Source organism: Misgurnus anguillicaudatus, unplaced genomic scaffold, assembly GCF_027580225.2.
Source record: "Misgurnus anguillicaudatus unplaced genomic scaffold, ASM2758022v2 HiC_scaffold_33, whole genome shotgun sequence".
NCBI lineage: Eukaryota > Metazoa > Chordata > Actinopteri > Cypriniformes > Cobitidae > Misgurnus > Misgurnus anguillicaudatus.
Window position 1 is genome coordinate 2,697,095 of NW_027395283.1, and position 18,269 is coordinate 2,715,363.

An 18,269-nucleotide genomic window follows, 5' to 3' on the forward strand; every position below is an offset into this window, starting at 1 on the left:
GAAAGCTTACATTATTACTACGCTCATTATGTACTCTGCTTCTTATGTTGTCCACCGTTGACTTTTTCTGCTTTTATTAATGTAAAGCTGCTTTGAAACAATGAAACAATTGTGAAAAGCGCTTTATAAAAATAAATAAAAATGTAATTGAATAAATAGATGAGCTATTAATAATAATCAATTTAATTTATAAAGCGCCTTTCAAAGGACCCAAGGTCACTTGCTCATTGCACTGCAAAAAAATGACTTTCTTCGTGTGTTTGTCTTGCTTTCAGTTAAAATATCAAGAAATTCTTAAATTAAGATGTATTAAAAGTTTTCTTGAAATATACTTTTTCATAAACACTTAATTTAAAACAAATTTTCATATTCCATTGGCTAATTTTTTTCCTTATTTTTCTAGGTCATGTTGCTCATCAAGAAAATGCATCTTAATTTAAGAATTTTTTTATATTTTTACTGAAAACAAGACAAAAATACAAAGTAAGTCATTTTTTGCAGTGTGACTCCATTGAATGTTCTTGTGTGATAAAGAAAGTCTCTCTTTTTGTGTGTGGTGTGGTGTGTGTGATGTAGATTAAATATGACCGCGGGCCAAAACGGACATGGCAGCAGGTCAAAATCAAATACAAGAACATTCTGCAGAATGGTAAGGGCCCTGACTAATACTTAATAATGCACAAGCATAGATTGTACCCAGAAGGTGCCTGCTTACACATTGTCTGCACTGTTTTAGCAGTGAAAAGAATACCCAGAGACAAGGCACAGGTGGTGGGTCGCCAAAAGCTGACCTCACCCCAGCAGAGGCCAGCTTTGGAGCTAAATAAAGGCAGGCCTGTTGGAGGGGATCCCGGGGGAAAAGAGACAAGCATAGGTCCCTCCCAAGATGCCACCCGCTTCAAACAAGGTATGTTCTTCCATCTCTACATGGGACACAATCACATTCATATTGAATCTATTTGGACTGTCTGACTTTGGTTTGCCTATTGCCTTGCAGTGTCTGGCAGCACTGTGTTACTATTAAAGCCACCAGCACGAGCACCAGACGATGCTGATCCAGTGAGTACTCCATCAAACGCATACTATAGGCCTGGTACGTCTTGTCTACTAGCTTCAATATGAATCCGATTAAATGTGATAGGGTTTAAGGCCCCATTTCATCAGCACATAACGGCGATGATGATGAGGAGACCATCTCTCTGGATTCCAAAAGGCATAAGGTATCATGTCAAACTTGTGAAAGTACTATTCAGTCTACAATGGTGAGGAGTCATCATTTGGAGCCATCACAAAATCTAATTTCTTTTACAGGACCCAGTGTCATTGGTGCACTGGACTGCACACACATAAGGATAAAAGCCCCCTCAGGTGCCCATGAGGCAGATTTTGTAAATATGAAATCTTTTTACAGCATTAATGTTCAGGTGAACATAACTTTTTGATCTTTTCCATTGAACACTGGGAAAATGGCCTGGCTCAGTCCATGACTCCAGAATCTTTCGGACCTCTGAAATCTATCAGCGCCTATCACAAGGTGAGCCACACAACCCCTATTAATAACCACTTTTTACATAATGGCTGTGTCAAGAATATCACTCTGTTTATGAGGTATTAATGATGAGATTTTGTGTTGACAGGTGAATTCTCTGGTGTATTGCTGGGAGACAGGGGGTATGGCTGCCAGCCTTTTTTCCTGACACCTTTCACAGACCCCCAGGAAGCACAGCAGGCCTACAACTATGCCCATGCCAGGACCAGAGTTGAAATGACCTTTGGCCTCCTGAAGGCACACTCTCACTGCTTTCACAAATTAAGGGTCAGCCATGTGAGGGCATGTGACAATACTGTGGCTCGTGGTGTCCTCCACAATGTGGCCTGCCTGAGGAAGGAGAGGGCCATGGACTGGGACAATTCGGAAATCTTCCCTGATGACAACATGGGTCGGCTGCTGAGGGACCAATATGTGTTGAATTATTTTAGTTAGTATGTGTGCTTTCAATTATTATTATTTTTTATTTGGCCTCTTTTGATGTTTGTGCTGTATACTGTGTGTATACTGTTTGTAATACAAGCTTGCAGGGAGGCTACTGCATCCATTAATTTGTCTGTTCAGTTAGTGTGTGTATGGATTTGTCCTGCATTTATTTCAGTGTGCAGACATGTAGGGTGTGTTATATACAGACCTTTGAATGTGTATTTATCCTTTGGTTGTATAATATGCTTTGATTCTGTGCTTTCCATCTTGTAGAGTCACTGTGTGACTTCAGTTTCGAAAGGAGCTGATGGTTTACCTGCTTTGTTTTGTCCTTATTCAATAAAGGAACATAATGTTACACTTTGTGCTTTTATATTTATATGGAATGTGTATTTTATAGTATAAGGGCCACACCGAGGAAAGGAGAAAGTCATACATTTGAGGCTGGTTCTTTCTGTGGAAAGATGCATATTGTTTTTACAGTCCTGATACTTATAACAATTTGATGCTGACCTGCCAAAAGATTAAGTATGTCCTTGTTTCTGAAACCATACTAAAGTACAATTCCACGAAATGCCCCACAACTGTTATTGTAACAACTGTCCTCCTCTAAAACAAGAAGTTACAATATTACGACTTCATTCTCTCTGTTTTTTTCCCTCTGTGTCCCTAATGGTCTATAATTTCATATATAGCCTTATAGTCTTTAGGAAACTGTAAATTATCTGATAATAGCAACATCATCTAAAATCATAATTTATACAAAATTATTAAAATTAATTATCACAAACATTTAAAAATGACAGTGTGTGTAGTTATATTTGATAACAATGTATATTGGGCAGTGAAATAACTATTGGTTTCCGTTTGTGGTGACTGCTGACTGACAAAAGGGATGAGATTAGATAGATCCTGGAATTTAGCCTGGTCCGGAGCAGGCTAGCTCCACAGAATAGATCTCCATGGTAATTTATACCATAACATATCCTCCTGCCCCCTATCCAGCTTTAGTGCAACCGGATCACGGATCAGTTGAGCCAGGATCACCAAGATATCCCGGCTTAATCCCTTATCCTAGTTTTGTGCAATAGGCCCCAGATTGCAAAAACTGAGGGTACGGATTACAAATCTAAGAGCACGGATTGTTAACTCGTGCGTACGGTTTATTAATCCGAGTGCACGGTTTGTAAAACTGAGGGAACAGTTTAATAATCCGTGAGTACGGTTTATAAACTGAGGGGACGAATTACAAAACCGTGATCACGGATTGTTTTCTTTTATCCAGGGGGTGACCAGAGGGGCTCCGTACTTTTCGGAAGCAGCCAGTTTCCTCTTATGATTTCTCGAATCGGTCTCACAGGATTTGGTTTTCTTACCCCAATCTTCATCATTTCGCTACGCCAAATCAATTTTTTTTGGTCTTTTATACCTTTATCGATCTTCAAAACATCAGAGCCTTCCTGCATTATAAGTTTGTCCATGCTACCTAAAATAAAGTTTTACCTCAGCTTAACGCGGTACAGTCAGAACCCGGAGTGGATTCGGTGGGTAGTGATTACAGAACGCTTACAGTGGAGAGAGGAACGTGATTTGGCTCCACTCCAGGCTTTGATCACATCCCACTTAACAAGGTCGTCTTTATGAAAGTGAATTTAATAATTTTGCAGTTGACGGAAATCCGTCTAGCGACTAAAAACTTTAATCCGTGAACCTGGTTACACTTTTACCACATTAAAACCATGGTTAATTTTACCATAATGTGTTATTAATTGTTCAATTCATTAAATTACATTGCAGTTCAATTGTGTATGCAGTGTTTGAATCAACAGTGAATATCTACATATATTTTAATATTTGGTGCAGATCATTACACTGTTTATCTTATATCGTGTACACTCTCACTCACTGTAGCCTACACCCTAAATCTGCCTCTAGATCTGTAAAGCAGTGATCGTCTTCTGTCTCCAGTACAGCAGGAGGCGCTGCAGCTCTTTAGTCCGCAAATAAACTCACTAAAGAAAGAAAGAAAGAGCGCGCGTGTGATGTGTTTGTGTATCCTCAGTGTTTTTCTCTCTTGCGTGTTTCATTGAGTTTAAACAGAGTCTTGTCTCTGTGTATTTAAGTGTTGAGAGACGATGATGATGATGAGATGTGCTGTAAATCAGTATGAACTGATCTGTACATGCTGGATATATTGATGATTTCATCACAGAAATCTCTCAGCTGAAGAAAGAGGTGGCGTTACTGGAGACAAAGCTGACATTAAGAGGAGATTTAGCAATGAAACAAGAGGTTTGTACAGCTTAAACATCATTTACCTGAATCAGATAACATCAAATCATTTCTAATCTTACTCTCTGTGTGTTTTGTGTTGTCAGGATGTGGATTGTTGTGAATCTTCAGTGTATGTGACTGATGATGGGAGTCTGGATTCAGTGTGGATGAGCAGAGATCAGAGCCGCACACCACAGACACTGCTGGACTCTAAACTCTCTGAAGAGAAATCCAGACACACACAAGACTCCGATCTCAGTCTGACTTTACTCTGTTATACTGAGTCAAAGCTCACAGACACTCAGGACACTACAGTGTGTGACAGTAAACAGAGCTTACAGGAGGATCAAACCTCCACAGAGTCTCTGGATTCTGTCTGTAACGCTGGAGATCAGCAGCAGATCCTGCAGACCAAACTGAAGATGTGTTCAGTTAAAATCATCGACTGCACGAACCTCATGATGAAGATTAAAACTGAACCCACAGAAATCAAAACTGAACCCACAGAAATCAAAACTGAACCCACAGAAATCAAAACTGAACCCACAGAAATCAAAACTGAACCTAAAGAAATAAAAACTGAACCCACAGAAGAGGAAGATCCCACTGAGGAAGATGATGATTTTATTCCATCAGGTATGTCACCTCAATTGTTGTATTTTGTCATGTGAGCACCTGTTTTGGGTTTTCAATCACAAACTCACAAATCAAAAGACAAAAAAAGTACTGCAATTTTAGGTTATATTTAATACTTATTATACCACGGGTCTGTTGAATGTTTCATTCTGATTGGCTGATAAATGTTCCATGGGTGTTGATTATTTGTCTGTAAAATACACACATTACCTGTAAAATGTCATAAAAATAGGCACAAGAGCAATGTTTGTGGTGGTATAAGTGGAATAATTGACTCCGGTCCTTTGAATTATTTGAAAATTGTATTCAACAATTTGTTCTCCTTTCAGAGCACGTTCATGAGCAGACTACATGACAATTCACACTGGTCAGACAGACTCCAACAGACCCCTGTTTTTGGATAATATTAAATGAGACTTTAGAATGTTGGTGTCTATTAGAGTTGGTAGTTGTCTGCTGACTAGTGTGAATTGGCCTTACAGCGCAATGTTGCTGACGTCACCTGCCAATGTTTTTAGCTTTGTCCTCTTTTTTTTTGTAAGCCATTATGCAAACATTGTAAACAATACCTAAACAGCCCATATAAATTCACAAAATACTTGCCAGCATATTCTGTGTCTGTACGCTGGCAACTACGTCAGCAGGAGACGTCAGCAACATGCGCCACAGTCTGGTCATGAACACACACTGAACAACAAAAGAAGAGAACAAATTGTTGAATAAAATCGTTGTTCGTGTTGTTGCCTCAATTATTCCTCCTCCTCCTTTCTGTAAATAAGAGTGAAAAGACAATTTAATTGTTTCTTGTTTCTTTCAGATGTGAAGAGTGATTCATGTTTGGATATAGAAATAACGTCCTCAACATCAAAAGAGTGACTGACAGCACAAACTCTTTCCTGCATCACCTGTGAAAAGACATTCAGCTCACAGAGACATTTAGAGAGACATGAGAGAAAACACACAGAACAGAAACTCTTCACCAGATCTGAGATCAGCTTTACTACCTTACAAGAGAAGAAACTTTATTCAGAAGACCACAGAGAGAAGAAGATGAAGAAGCAGTTTCACTGTGAGCAGTGTGGGAAGATTTGTATCTCTTCCTCTAATCTAAATGTTCACATGAGGACACACAGTGATGAAAAGCCTTTCAACTGCACTGAATGTGGAAATTACTTCAGAACCAAAGCCAATCTTCAAGTTCATCAGAGAATTCATGCAGGAGAAAAACCTTTTGAGTGTCCTCGCTGTGAGAAGAGATTTAGGCATAAATGTGGTTTGAAGACACATGTGCTTTTACACACCAATGAGAGACCGTATCAGTGCAATGAATGTGACAAACCCTTTAGGGATTCACGTTCATTAAAAAAACACCAGAATATTCACTTTAAAGAGAAACTCCATCAGTGTTCACACTGTGATAAACGCTTCTGTTATAAATATCAGCTGATAGTCCATGAGAGAGTTCACACTAACGAAAAAACTAATCACTGTAGTGTCTATGGGAAGAGTTTTAGTCAACATGAAAGTTTAGTGACACACCTGAGGACTCATACAGATGAAAAATCTTTCAAATGCTCTCAGTGTGACAAGACGTTTAATTTAAGTAACTTTAAAGCGCATGAGAGAGTTCATACTGGAGAGAAACCTTACCTCTGTAATCAATGTGGAAAGAGCTTCTCTAAGTCATCTCATTTAAGAGTTCATCAAAGAGTTCACACTGGAGAGAAACCTTATCACTGTAGTGTCTGTGGGAAGAGTTTTAGTCAACGGTCACCCTTAATAAGGCACCAGAGAATTCATACAGGTGAAAAACCTTTCAAATGCTCTCATTGTGACATGACGTTTCAATATTCAGGTCACTTGAAAGCCCATCAGAGAGTTCACACTGGAGAGAAACCTTTCATATGCGCTCACTGTGGAAAGAACTTCACTTATTCATCTCATTTAAGAATTCATGAAAGAGTTCATACTAGAGAGAAACCTTATCACTGTAGTGTCTGTGGGAAGAGTTTAAGTCAACGGTCAAGCTTACTTAAGCACCAGAGACTTCATACAGGTGAAAAACCTTTCAAATGCTCTTAGTGTGATAAGACGTTTGCTCAGTCAGGTTCCTTAAAATCCCATCAGAGACTTCATACGGGAAAGAAACCTTAAAGGTGACAGAGAATGAATAACCGTAAAGGAAAAGTGCTAGACATTCTGAACATCTCAGTTTCATAGAAATTCCTCCTTTAGAAATGTCCACCAGAAAATGACCCAATCTGAACAATGGATACATGTTACGTAAAATGCAGCTCACTGCCCCCCCACTCTCATTCAATTCCTTCCCCTTCAAAATAATTTTGTAAAAATTTGGTCTGTCCGTGTTCTGAAAACAGTGAAGTTTACATTCTTTGGAGTGGAAGCAAAGGCAGTTAAGACCGAAGGGAAGCCAAATAGGTGCAAAACCACGTGTTTAAAATCCTCCGCCCTAATATAGCTAACCGACAGAGTTTTTTAGGAAGCTTATAAGGCATTAAAGACCCGACCAAAATTTTGTTGTCTACATGTCACAGAACAAGAATAAATACCCCCTTCAATCATTCAATGTCACCTTTAAAGGAATACTTTAGATCAGTGGTTTTCAATTCCAGTCCTCGGCCCCCCCTCCCAGAATGTTTTAGATGTCTCCTTATATGAAACACCTGATTTCACTCATCGGCTCCTTAATTAACACACTAACGAGCTGATGATCGGAATCAGGTGTTTTTATATATGGAGACATCTAAAATGTTCTGGGAGGGGGGGCCCGAGGACTGGAATTGAAAACCACTGCTTTAGATAATTTACTCACCCCCCATGTCATCCAAAATGTTGATGTCTTCCTGTGTTCTGTCGAGAAGAAAAAAGGTTTTTGAGGAAAAACATTGCAGGATTTTTCTCATTTTAATAGACTTTATTGGACCCCAACAGTTTACAGTTTCAGCGCAGTTTCAAAGAACTCTAAACGATCCCAAACGAGGAATAAAGGCAGGGCTCCAGATTGACATTTGAGAGGGGTGGCACTGGCACCAACAAGTTGGACAGCTGGTGGCGCTGGGCCTCAATTTGGTGGCGCTGGGCCTCAATTTGGTGGCACCAGTCACTGAATGGTGTAAAAACAAAAAAGAAACACTAAAACTAAGTCCAAACATGTTTAATGCATTAATACATTTCTTTACAAATACAGATAATTTTCTTTAAACTTAAAATCAACTTTTTCTTTGTTTTGAGCTTAAGGCTACTTTAACACAGACTTGAGTAAAGAAATCACATTCTTGTGCAGTAATCATTGTAATTGTATGTCTCCATGCACTCTGAAGATATCATATGGCCAGGACTTGTGTTAGGTCTATACATTTAAAAAACACAGTGCAGCATGTTTATTTACAACACAAGCAGCAGACTCTTGACATAATATAGTTTGCTGCTATTTAAACCCGTCATTATACAAAAATGTCCTGTGGTATTTCATGTGATAAAACATCACAATTACACAAAACGGATGTGGTAATTGTGTAGTATTGTGTGTTTTTTGGGGGACACTTTACCACAGGATTTCGTTGTAAAGTATGTAATATTACTGCAGTATTTCTGTAATATTCTTCTTGTATTACTTACATATTTCTATTGTATTTCATCTTTTACCCTGTCTGTCAATAAATGTAAGTAAAATACAAGAAATTAGTGCAAAACCGAGTCTGGATTTTATTAAACAAACCAGTAAAACCACTTAGTGAAACAGAGAAAACTTTCTTTGGCGAATATCATCTTCTGGTCCTTCTGCTTCTTTCTGTTCTTCGCCAGGTAGATGCTGTATCGTGGTTGCTTTTTGTCAAAGCATCTAAGTGAAAAAGTACATAATAATCAAAATGCTAACAATAAAAATCAACGGTTGTCCTAAAAACTTCAATCACATAGGAATGTTTTTATTTTAACATTGATTGATCTTTAGTCCCAATTACTTGATGCTATAAATAAAGTGCTAAGATAGACAATTCATGTGTATACTGCACTGTAGCTGTATTTTTCTTAGCATATAGTCATTATAATAATTATATGTTTTTAAATGTTCAAGGTGTAAACAAGTAAAGATCACTACTCGGTCAAACTGCCAGCGCTCGAGCTACACCAAATCAACGGATAACGTTAAAGTTTACCATATATTAGTCATATCAAATTATACTTACTGTTAGAAAGGCTGCGTTCTGTGCGCATGCGCACTCTTCCATTAGTGGTCGTCAGGGAGATTTATTCAGCAGCAGATGCGAGCGGGACTGTATGTGTGCAAAGTGTGCGTGAATACGCAAAAGTAAGTTGTTTGTCTATTCAGTAGATAATCAATGTTAGTTCAGGAGTGTGTAAAGTATTAATTTAATGTTATTCTGCATCTGAAATATAAGTATTTGTTGTTATTTAAGCCGTTTGTAGCGGGATTTTGACAATATGTAAATGTGCCAATTATGTTCAGTATTACTTGTCATTATTGCATATCTCTGGTAAGCATCGTTTGATTTGTATGTATATATGTGTGATTATCACATTAATAATGTGAATGCTTGCCATTTGATCTTTATCTAAGCAATATTTCTGGTTTATATTCAGTTCGTTTAATTTACCTCAGAAATAAGTTTCGGTTTCAGTGTTTTGCCGTTTCTGACCAACAGGTGGTAGTATTGAGTAATAATTATAAGGCCTGTATGTTCATTTCTGTTAATTATTCTCATTTAGAGGTTTTATTGAGAGATTTACAACTGTTGTGAAGTAATGTCTGTGCTATAATACTTAAGAAACATTTGTTAATATATATCTTTATTTCTTTCCTTTAGACCACACATAAACACACATTAAACTCCTATACACACTTGTGACCTGTAACTCTGTGCACTGCTGTGTTGTGAAATACTAAAGAATGACAAATTAAACCCTATTGCATGAAACTAATGGAATTCAGTGTGTTCTAACCGACACCCCATAAAGGAAAGCTAATTTAAAACTTCACCTTACATAGAGAAGAACCTTTTTCAGTCCTGCTATCGAACAAATGGTCCTTCGAGCCGGATCTGGCATTTCTTATGGACAAAGAATTCATTAGTAGTAACATGCAACTAGAAGATAAGTCTGCTCAGATAGTAAGACCTAAACGTCAGGTCAATCTTCCTACCTACCTTCAAGACTTTGATCTCACGACTGGGCGTCATAGAACAGTAAACCAGCCAGTATTTCCTCACACAACACAGCATGCACAAGGGCTTGGAGAGGCTGCGAACAATGTCTCTTCACATTCGACCAGAAGATCAAGTCCTATAAGTCAAGCTCCATGGGAGACAGTGGATGAGTGGTCTGTCCATTCCGAAGGAGAACTTCCTGTCCCAGATGTGGGTGACACTGAACAGCATCATCCTAGTCCTACTTATGCTTCAGTGCCGCCTGTTTACCCTCCTCAGTTTTCTCCTTATCACAGACCATGGGAAGAACAGCAGTCTACTCCGGTGCCACAGACTTTCCATACTAATCAGCGTAGGTTATCTCTGCATCGTGAAGCTGTACCTTACCATCCAGAGTCTACATTGTATTCTACAGTGCCTCGTCCAGCTTATGGGCAACAGCATCAGATGAGCAGCATAACAGCACCCACTGTGAAGCCATACCATCCCCCCTTTACCTCTACGGATGGCTTTTCTTTCAGTCATAATCAGCAGTCTGCTTATCTAAGTCCGCCCAACCCAGCAAAGGAAAGAACAGTGGATCATCGAAGTGACTCTGGAATGATAGACCTCATTGGAAAGATGATTGGTGAACTTAACGTAATGAAAGATCATATCTTGGCTGATACATCTCATAAATCATATGTTCATTCTGTTCAATCTGGTGGGCATACTTACCAGCATCCATCTCTCCTGCGCCAGTCTGGAAACATCAGTCTCACTTCTCATCCAGTAGGATTTCAAACTACGCCTGGTCCTTACACCGCCACTCCTGATCCATACTGGCATTCAAGAACATCCTCAAAACCCACAATTGAGACCTTTGATAATCCTAAGCAGGTATATCATCATTCAAAACATCCTACTTGGCCGCAGTCACCTCAAAAAGCTCACTGCACTACCAATGTAATTCCTGTCGGACAAGAGACCACATACCGAGGTCCAACGCCAACTATACCTAACTTCTGTACTAAAGACCCTAGCGAGTTTACTCGGTTGAAGATAGCGCTTGAGAACCTTTTACCACCAGATGCCACTGAGCTGTTCCGGTACCAAATCCTGTTAGATCATCTAAAGCTAGATGAAGCACGTCTGGTGGCAGATTCATACCTCAATTCTCCATTTCCATACTCTGATACCATGACTGCTCTGAATGAAAGGTTTGGCCAGCCGCACAAATTGGCTCTCAAGAAAATCGCCAAAGTGATGGACTCCCCAGATATCCGACGTGGAGATACTGAGGCCTTTGATAAGTTCGCTCTGCAAATAAGGGCTCTTGTTGGTATGTTGGAGACTCTTGGAGATGAAGGCGAAGCAGAACTTCGATGTGGGTCACATGTCGAGAGACTGTTGAGTAAGTTACCTGCAGAAATGAGATCAGGATTTTGTAGACAGATGTACCACCGCCCTGGGTCTGTGTATAATCTCCGTGAATTTTCTGAGTGGCTCCAGTATGAGGCCTGGTGTCAAAGCAGCGAGTCGCAGATCAGTTATAAGAGCCAAAGAACAGAACAGAGATCAGAACGCAGGCGAGAATCCAAACCTACTGCCCGTTCAGCCACCATACTTCATGGAGCAGATGAAACTGTCACAAAGATACTTCCAGCACCGGCCCAAGTCAAACAAGTTAAAGTGGAGAAGCTCAAAGCCCCAATTAAAGCCTTCTGCCCTTTCTGTGATAAAGATGATCATTATCTCAGTCAGTGTGCTACCTTTAAGTCCTTTGATAAACAGCAAATGATTGACTGGATCCGAACGAACCATCGCTGCTGGCGTTGTGGACGTGGACACCAGGCAGCTCAGTGTACCCTCAAGAAGCCTTGTAGCATATGTAATGGGAAACACTTGCAAATCTTGCACGAAGTCAACACAAAGAGTACAGGAGAGGGTTCCTGCCTGGTTAGCTCAACCGCTGAGACATTGTACTTGGATAGACCCACTGACAACAGACGTGTTCTCCTAAAGGTCATAAATGTTCTGCTGCGCTATGGAGGCAAGACACTTAACACTTATGCTGTCATGGACGATGGGTCTGAGCGCACTATTCTCCTTCCTGATGCTGCCCGTGAGCTGGACATACAAGGCCAAGCTGAAAACATAGCATTGCGGACCATCCGACAAGAGGTGAAAACCATCAGTGGTACTTCAGTTAACTTCCACATATCACCTGCCACTCAACCACAGAAGACCTTCAAGATTAATGCAGCATTTACTGCAAAAACCCTTGGTCTGGCTGATCACTCATATCCTGTGAGTTTGCTGGAGAAATATAAGTACCTTAAAGACATCCCTCTGCAGACCTTTGAAAGAGTAAGTCCTTTACTTCTCATCGGAGCTGATAATACTCACCTTATCACACCGATCGGACCTGTCCGAATTGGTACGCCTGATGGTCCAGCAGCTATAAAAATGAAGCTTGGATGGACACTCCAGGGACCTGCCAAGATCCTGGAGAACCAATTACAACCACAACAGTGCCTTTTCCTGTCTCTGACCCCTGCCGAACTCCAACTCTGAAGAGATGTTGAAAGATTATGGCAGCTTGATGTTTTACCTTTCCGCTGTGAAAAGCAGGTGACAAGGTCCAGAGAGGACCAAGAAGCCATAAATCTTCTAGAGACCAAGACAACACGTGTGGAGGTGAATGGAATCCTACGTTATGCAACACCTTTATTGCGCAGAAAGGATTCACCCTTCTTTTGTGCCCCCAAAGAGGCTGTGGTGCCAAGTCTCCGGAGTATGGAACGCCGACTAGCTCAAAATCCAGTTAAAGCAGATGTGTACAATGCTGAGGTTGAGAAGTTAGTACAGAATGGCGCAGTTACCAAACTCACACCTGCTGAAAACAGTATGACGGGGGAGACCTGGTATATCCCACACCATCTGGTAAACCACAATGACAAGGATCGTATTGTGTTCAATTGCTCTTTCCGATACAAGGGACTGAACCTTAATGATTCTTTGATGCCTGGTCCAACCTTAAGCCCCTCACTCCTGGGTGTTTTACTGCGTTTCAGGGAGCACTGTGTAGCCATTAGTGGCGATATACGTGGAATGTTCCACCAAGTCCTACTCCTACCTGAGGATAAGCCCCTCCTGCGCTTTCTGTGGCGTGACATGACAAGAGACAACCCACCTGACATTTATGAATGGCAAGTACTGCCATTTGGAACTACGTGCAGTCCCTGCTGTGCATCCTTTGCCCATCAAAGACATGTTTCATCGCACAGCACACCATATGAAGATGTGAGGCATTCTGTTGACCACTGTTTCTACGTGGATAACTGTCTGCAGAGCTTTCCATCTGCTCAAGAAGCACAGCAGTTACTGGACAAACTTCGGGAGCTGTTAGCATCTGGAGGATTTGACATCCGTCAGTGGGCCAGCAATGTGCAAGAGGTTATCAGTCATTTGCCACCAGAGGCCAGATCATCCAAGCTAGAGCTGTGGCTCTCACATGACAAATCTGACCCACATGAATCCACCTTGGGACTGAATTGGAACTGTGAGTTAGACCATCTGTGTTACAAGCACAGACCTGTCACTTACAATGCTTTGACGATGCGGAACATTTATCGTGTGTTAGCAAGTCAATCTGACCCCCTTGGTGCCATTCTTCCTTTCACAACACGGGCTAAGGTCATTGTTCAAAAGCTCTGGGCTAAGAATAGGAACTGGGACGATTCACAACTTCCTGAGGAGCTTCAGAAGGCATGGAAAGTGTGGGAAGCTGAACTTCAATACCTGCCTCAAGTAACACTACCAAGAAGCTATACGCCAGCCAGCATGGATAACTCTGAAGTCAATCGGGAAATCCATATCTTCACTGATGCTTCTGAGAAAGCTTACGGAGCAGTAGCGTATCTTCGCTCAGAGGATCCATGTGGAAGTATTCATCTTTCCTTCCTTCTGGCCCGATCACGTGTAGCTCCACGTAAGCAGTGTTCAATTCCCAGGCTTGAGTTGTGTGCCGCTCTTATAGGAGCTCAGCTGGCTAAGCTGACTGAAAATGAGCTCACCTTGAAGATTCAGAAGGTCACTTTCTGGACAGATTCAACAACCGTCCTCCATTGGTTAAATTCCGAATCCTGCCGCTTCAAGGTGTTTGTGGGCACTAGGGTGGCAGAGATTCAAGAACTAACTGACCTTAAAGCATGGCATTACGTTGACTCTGCCAGGAACCCTGCAGATGATCTTACCCGTGGTAAGAGCCTGAAAGAACTTACTGAGCCTAATCGGTGGACCCATGGACCTGAATTCCTCCTCCAACCTCAGAGTAATTGGCCATCACCACCAATAACCCACAGTCAAGTACCTGAGGACACCACAGAATTAAAGCACAGTGTATTTTGTGGCATTAATAACTCAGCACCAACAACAGCAGATGGTAGTAAGTTTAGCAGCTGGAAGGACTTAGTCAAAACAGTAGCAGAAGAGCTGCACGGGGCGGCAAATCCAAATGGTTCTCCTTCAGCGAATACTTACCAAACAGCAGAGCTGACAGCAATAAGAAGGGCCCAAATGGACAGCTTTCCAGAGGACTATCAGCTATTAAAGGCCCGTAAGCCTGTCCCTACCAACAGCCGTCTACTTTGCCTCTCCCCAGAATTTGATCTAGACAACAATCTAATACGAGTAGGGGGACGTTTGAGACGCATAGAAGGCATTGATCCAAGTACAGTACACCCTATTGTGTTGGATTCCCATCACCCTTACACTCAGCTACTTATCAAAGACTATGATACTCGCCTTTGTCATCCGGGACCGGAACGAGTCTTTGCTGAACTTCGCCGGAAGGTGTGGATCTTAAAGGGCAGAGAAGCTGTAAGGAAACACCAAAGAACCTGCCACGAATGCTGCAAATGGAGGTCAAAGCCTGCCTCCCAGAAAATGGCTGATCTCCCTCCACCAAGGCTCTGTTTGTTCAAGTCTGCCTTCCATTCAACTGGAATGGACTGTTTTGGACCTTTCTCTGTCAAGGTGGGACGTCGGACAGAAAAACGATGGGGGCTTCTATTTAAGTGTATGACCACTCGGGCTGTGCACCTCGAGGTTCTAACATCAATGGACACTGATGCCTTTCTCATGGCACTGCGAAGGTTCATAGGACGTTGTGGGAAACCAGCAGAGTTGTACTCAGATCAGGGCACCAACTTCCGAGGGGGTAACACAGAGCTTAAAGAAGCCTTCTGTCAGCTCAGTGATGATTTACAGCAGCAGTTGGCACAGCAGCAGATCAGCTTCCATTTTAACCCTCCATCTGCTCCACACTTCGGATGAGTGTGGGAACAAGAGATTCGTTCGGTTAAAGCTGCACTTTATACAACTCTGGGTACAGAAACGGTGTCTGAAGAAGTACTTCGAACCGTACTCATTGAAATAGAGGCCATTCTGAACTCCAAACCACTTGGGTATGTTTCAGCAGACATCGCTGATGTAGATCCAGTCACCCCAAACTACCTTCTGATGGGGCGGCCAGATAGTTCCCTCCCCCAAGTCACATATCCAGTGTCTGAGCTCCTGGGAAGACGGAGATGGAGACATTCCCAAGCATTGTCTGATAGGTTCTGGACAGCATTTATAAAGTACTATTTGCCCGAACTGCAAGCCAGAAGAAAGTGGCATAATTCAGCAACAGACATCCAACCTGGAATGGTGGTTATGGTTGTTGACCCTCAGTTACCCCGTTCATTCTGGCAGATCGGAAAAGTAGTAAAGGTCTTTCCCGGAGCTGATGGTTGAGTACGTACGGCTGAGGTACAGATAAAGGACAGAGTCTATGCAAGACCCATTGCTCGCTTAATTGTTCTGCCAGAGATTCGAGATGAAGAGGATGATAACCACACTGGAAATTAATGGTAGTACATATGGTGTCAGCCTTTCAATGGTGCAAATTTGAAGCCAAATTTGGGGGTGGCTGTGTTAGAAAGGCTGCGTTCTGTGCGCATGCGCACTTTTCCATTAGTGGTCGTCAGGGAGATTTATTCAGCAGCAGATGCGAGCGGGACTGTATGTGTGCAAAGTGTGCGTGAATACGCAAAAGTAAGTTGTTTGTCTATTCAGTAGATAATCAATGTTAGTTCAGGAGTGTGTAAAGTATTCATTTAATGTTATTCTGCATCTGAAATATAAGTATTTGTTGTTATTTAAGCCGTTTGTAGCGGGATTTTGACAATATGTAAATGTGCCAATTATGTTCAGTATTACTTGTCATTATTGCATATCTCTGGTAAGCATCGTTTGATTTGTATGTATATGTGTGATTATCACATTAATAATGTGAATGCTTGCCATTTGATCTTTATCTAAGCAATATTTCTGGTTTATATTCAGTTCGTTTAATTTACCTCAGAAATAAGTTTCGGTTTCAGTGTTTTGCCGTTTCTGACCAACAGGTGGTAGTATTGAGTAATAATTATAAGGCCTGTATGTTCATTTCTGTTAATTATTCTCATTTAGAGGTTTTATTGAGAGATTTACAACTGTTGTGAAGTAATGTCTGTGCTATAATACTTAAGAAACATTTGTTAATATATATCTTTATTTCTTTCCTTTAGACCACACATAAACACACATTAAACTCCTATACACACTTGTGACCTGTAACTCTGTGCACTGCTGTGTTGTGAAATACTAAAGAATGACAAATTAAACCCTATTGCATGAAACTAATGGAATTCAGTGTGTTCTAACCGACACCCCATAAAGGAAAGCTAATTTAAAACTTCACCTTACATAGAGAAGAACCTTTTTCAATCCTGCTATCGAACACTTACAACTGAATTAACATCAGTGTAAATTAATTTCAATAAATTAACCGAGCATTTAAGAAAACTTACCTCAGAATCTACCACAGTAATAGGAAACCTCTCGGCTGAAGAGACGCTTGCGACTACACTCTCACACACTGTACACCCTACTGACACACCAGAAACAACAGAGCCGTAAATCTGCCTCCAGATCTGCAGCCTCCTCATACTCACTTGTAAAGCAGTGAGCGTCTTCTGTCTCCAGTACAGCAGGAGGCGCTGCAGCTCTTTAGTCCGCAAATAAACTCACTAAAGAAAGACAGAAAGAGCGCGTGTGATGTGTTTGTGTATCCTCAGTGTTTTTCTCTCTTGCGTGTTTCATTGAGTGTATTTAAGTGTTGAGACGTTGATGCTGAGATGTGATGTAAATCAGTAGGAACTGATCTGTCTATATTGGATGGATATATTGATGATTTCATCACAGAAATCTCTCAGCTGAAGAAAGAGGTGGCGTTACTGGAGAAAAAGCTGAGGTCAAGAGGAGATTTAGCAATGAATCGAGAGGTTTGTTACAGCTTTTACATAATCTGAATCAGACAACATCAAATCATTTCTAATCTTACTGTTTGTGTGTGTGTTGTCAGGATGTGGATTGTTGTGAATCTTGTATGTGACTGAGGATGGGAGTCTGGATTCAGTGTGGATGAGCAAAGATCAGAGCCGCACACCACAGACACTGCTGGACTCTAAACTCTCTGAAGAGAAATCCAGACACACACAGAACTCCGATCTCAGTCTGACTTTACTCTGTTATACTGAGTCAAAGCTCACAGACACTCAGGACACTACAGTGTGTGACAGTAAACAGAGCTTACAGGAGGATCAAACCTCCACAGAGTCTCTGGATTCTGTCTGTAACGCTGGAGAACAGCAGCAGATCCTGCAGACCAAACTGAAGATGTGTTCAGTTAAAATCATCGACTGCACGAACCTCATGATGAAGATTAAAACTGAACCCACAGAAATCAAAACTGAACCCACAGAAATCAAAACTGAACCCACAGAAATCAAAACTGAACCCACAGAAATCAAAACTGAAACCACAGAAATCAAAACTGAAACCACAGAAATCAAAACTGAAACCACAGAAATAAAAACTGAACCCACAGAAGAGGAAGATCCCACTGATGAAGATGATGATTTTATTCCATCAGGTATGTCACCTCAATTGTTGTATTTTTAACTGTTATGTGAGCACCTGTTTTGGGTTTTCAATCACAAACTCACAAATCAAAAGACAAAAAATGTAAGTACTACAATTTTAAAGGGGTTTAGGATATCTTTAATACTTATTATACCACGGGTCTGTTAAATGCTTCATTCTGATTGGCTGATAAATGTTTCATGATT

At 41.0% G+C, this 18,269-nt stretch overlaps 2 protein-coding genes across 2 annotated transcripts in view; both read left to right on the top strand.

The window, feature by feature from the left end:
* The window catches only part of LOC129437125 (uncharacterized), a 96,804-nt gene extending 90,982 nt beyond the window's left edge, over positions 1-5,822 (top strand). The window contains exons 2-4 of the mRNA XM_073865920.1: positions 4,199-4,267; positions 4,354-4,885; positions 5,703-5,822. Of these exons, the coding sequence (XP_073722021.1) occupies positions 4,256-4,267; positions 4,354-4,885; positions 5,703-5,761 (603 nt within the window). The 5' untranslated portion in view covers positions 4,199-4,255 and the 3' untranslated portion in view covers positions 5,762-5,822. The remainder of the gene's footprint in view (positions 1-4,198; positions 4,268-4,353; positions 4,886-5,702) is intronic.
* A 3,329-nt stretch (positions 5,823-9,151) lies between these two features.
* LOC129453697 (uncharacterized) lies at positions 9,152-12,632 on the top strand. The gene is made up of 2 exons (XM_073865824.1): positions 9,152-9,215; positions 9,733-12,632. Exon 2 carries the CDS (start codon positions 9,979-9,981, stop codon positions 12,625-12,627), a length of 2,649 nt encoding a protein of 882 aa, XP_073721925.1. The 5' UTR covers positions 9,152-9,215; positions 9,733-9,978; the 3' UTR covers positions 12,628-12,632.
* Positions 12,633-18,269: the final 5,637 nt, after the last annotated feature.

Bases quoted from the DNA above. Each gene is read 5' to 3' on its own strand.
- LOC129453697 (XM_073865824.1), top strand. From the start codon at position 9,979: ATGGACAAAGAATTCATTAGTAGTAACATGCAACTAGAAGATAAGTCT.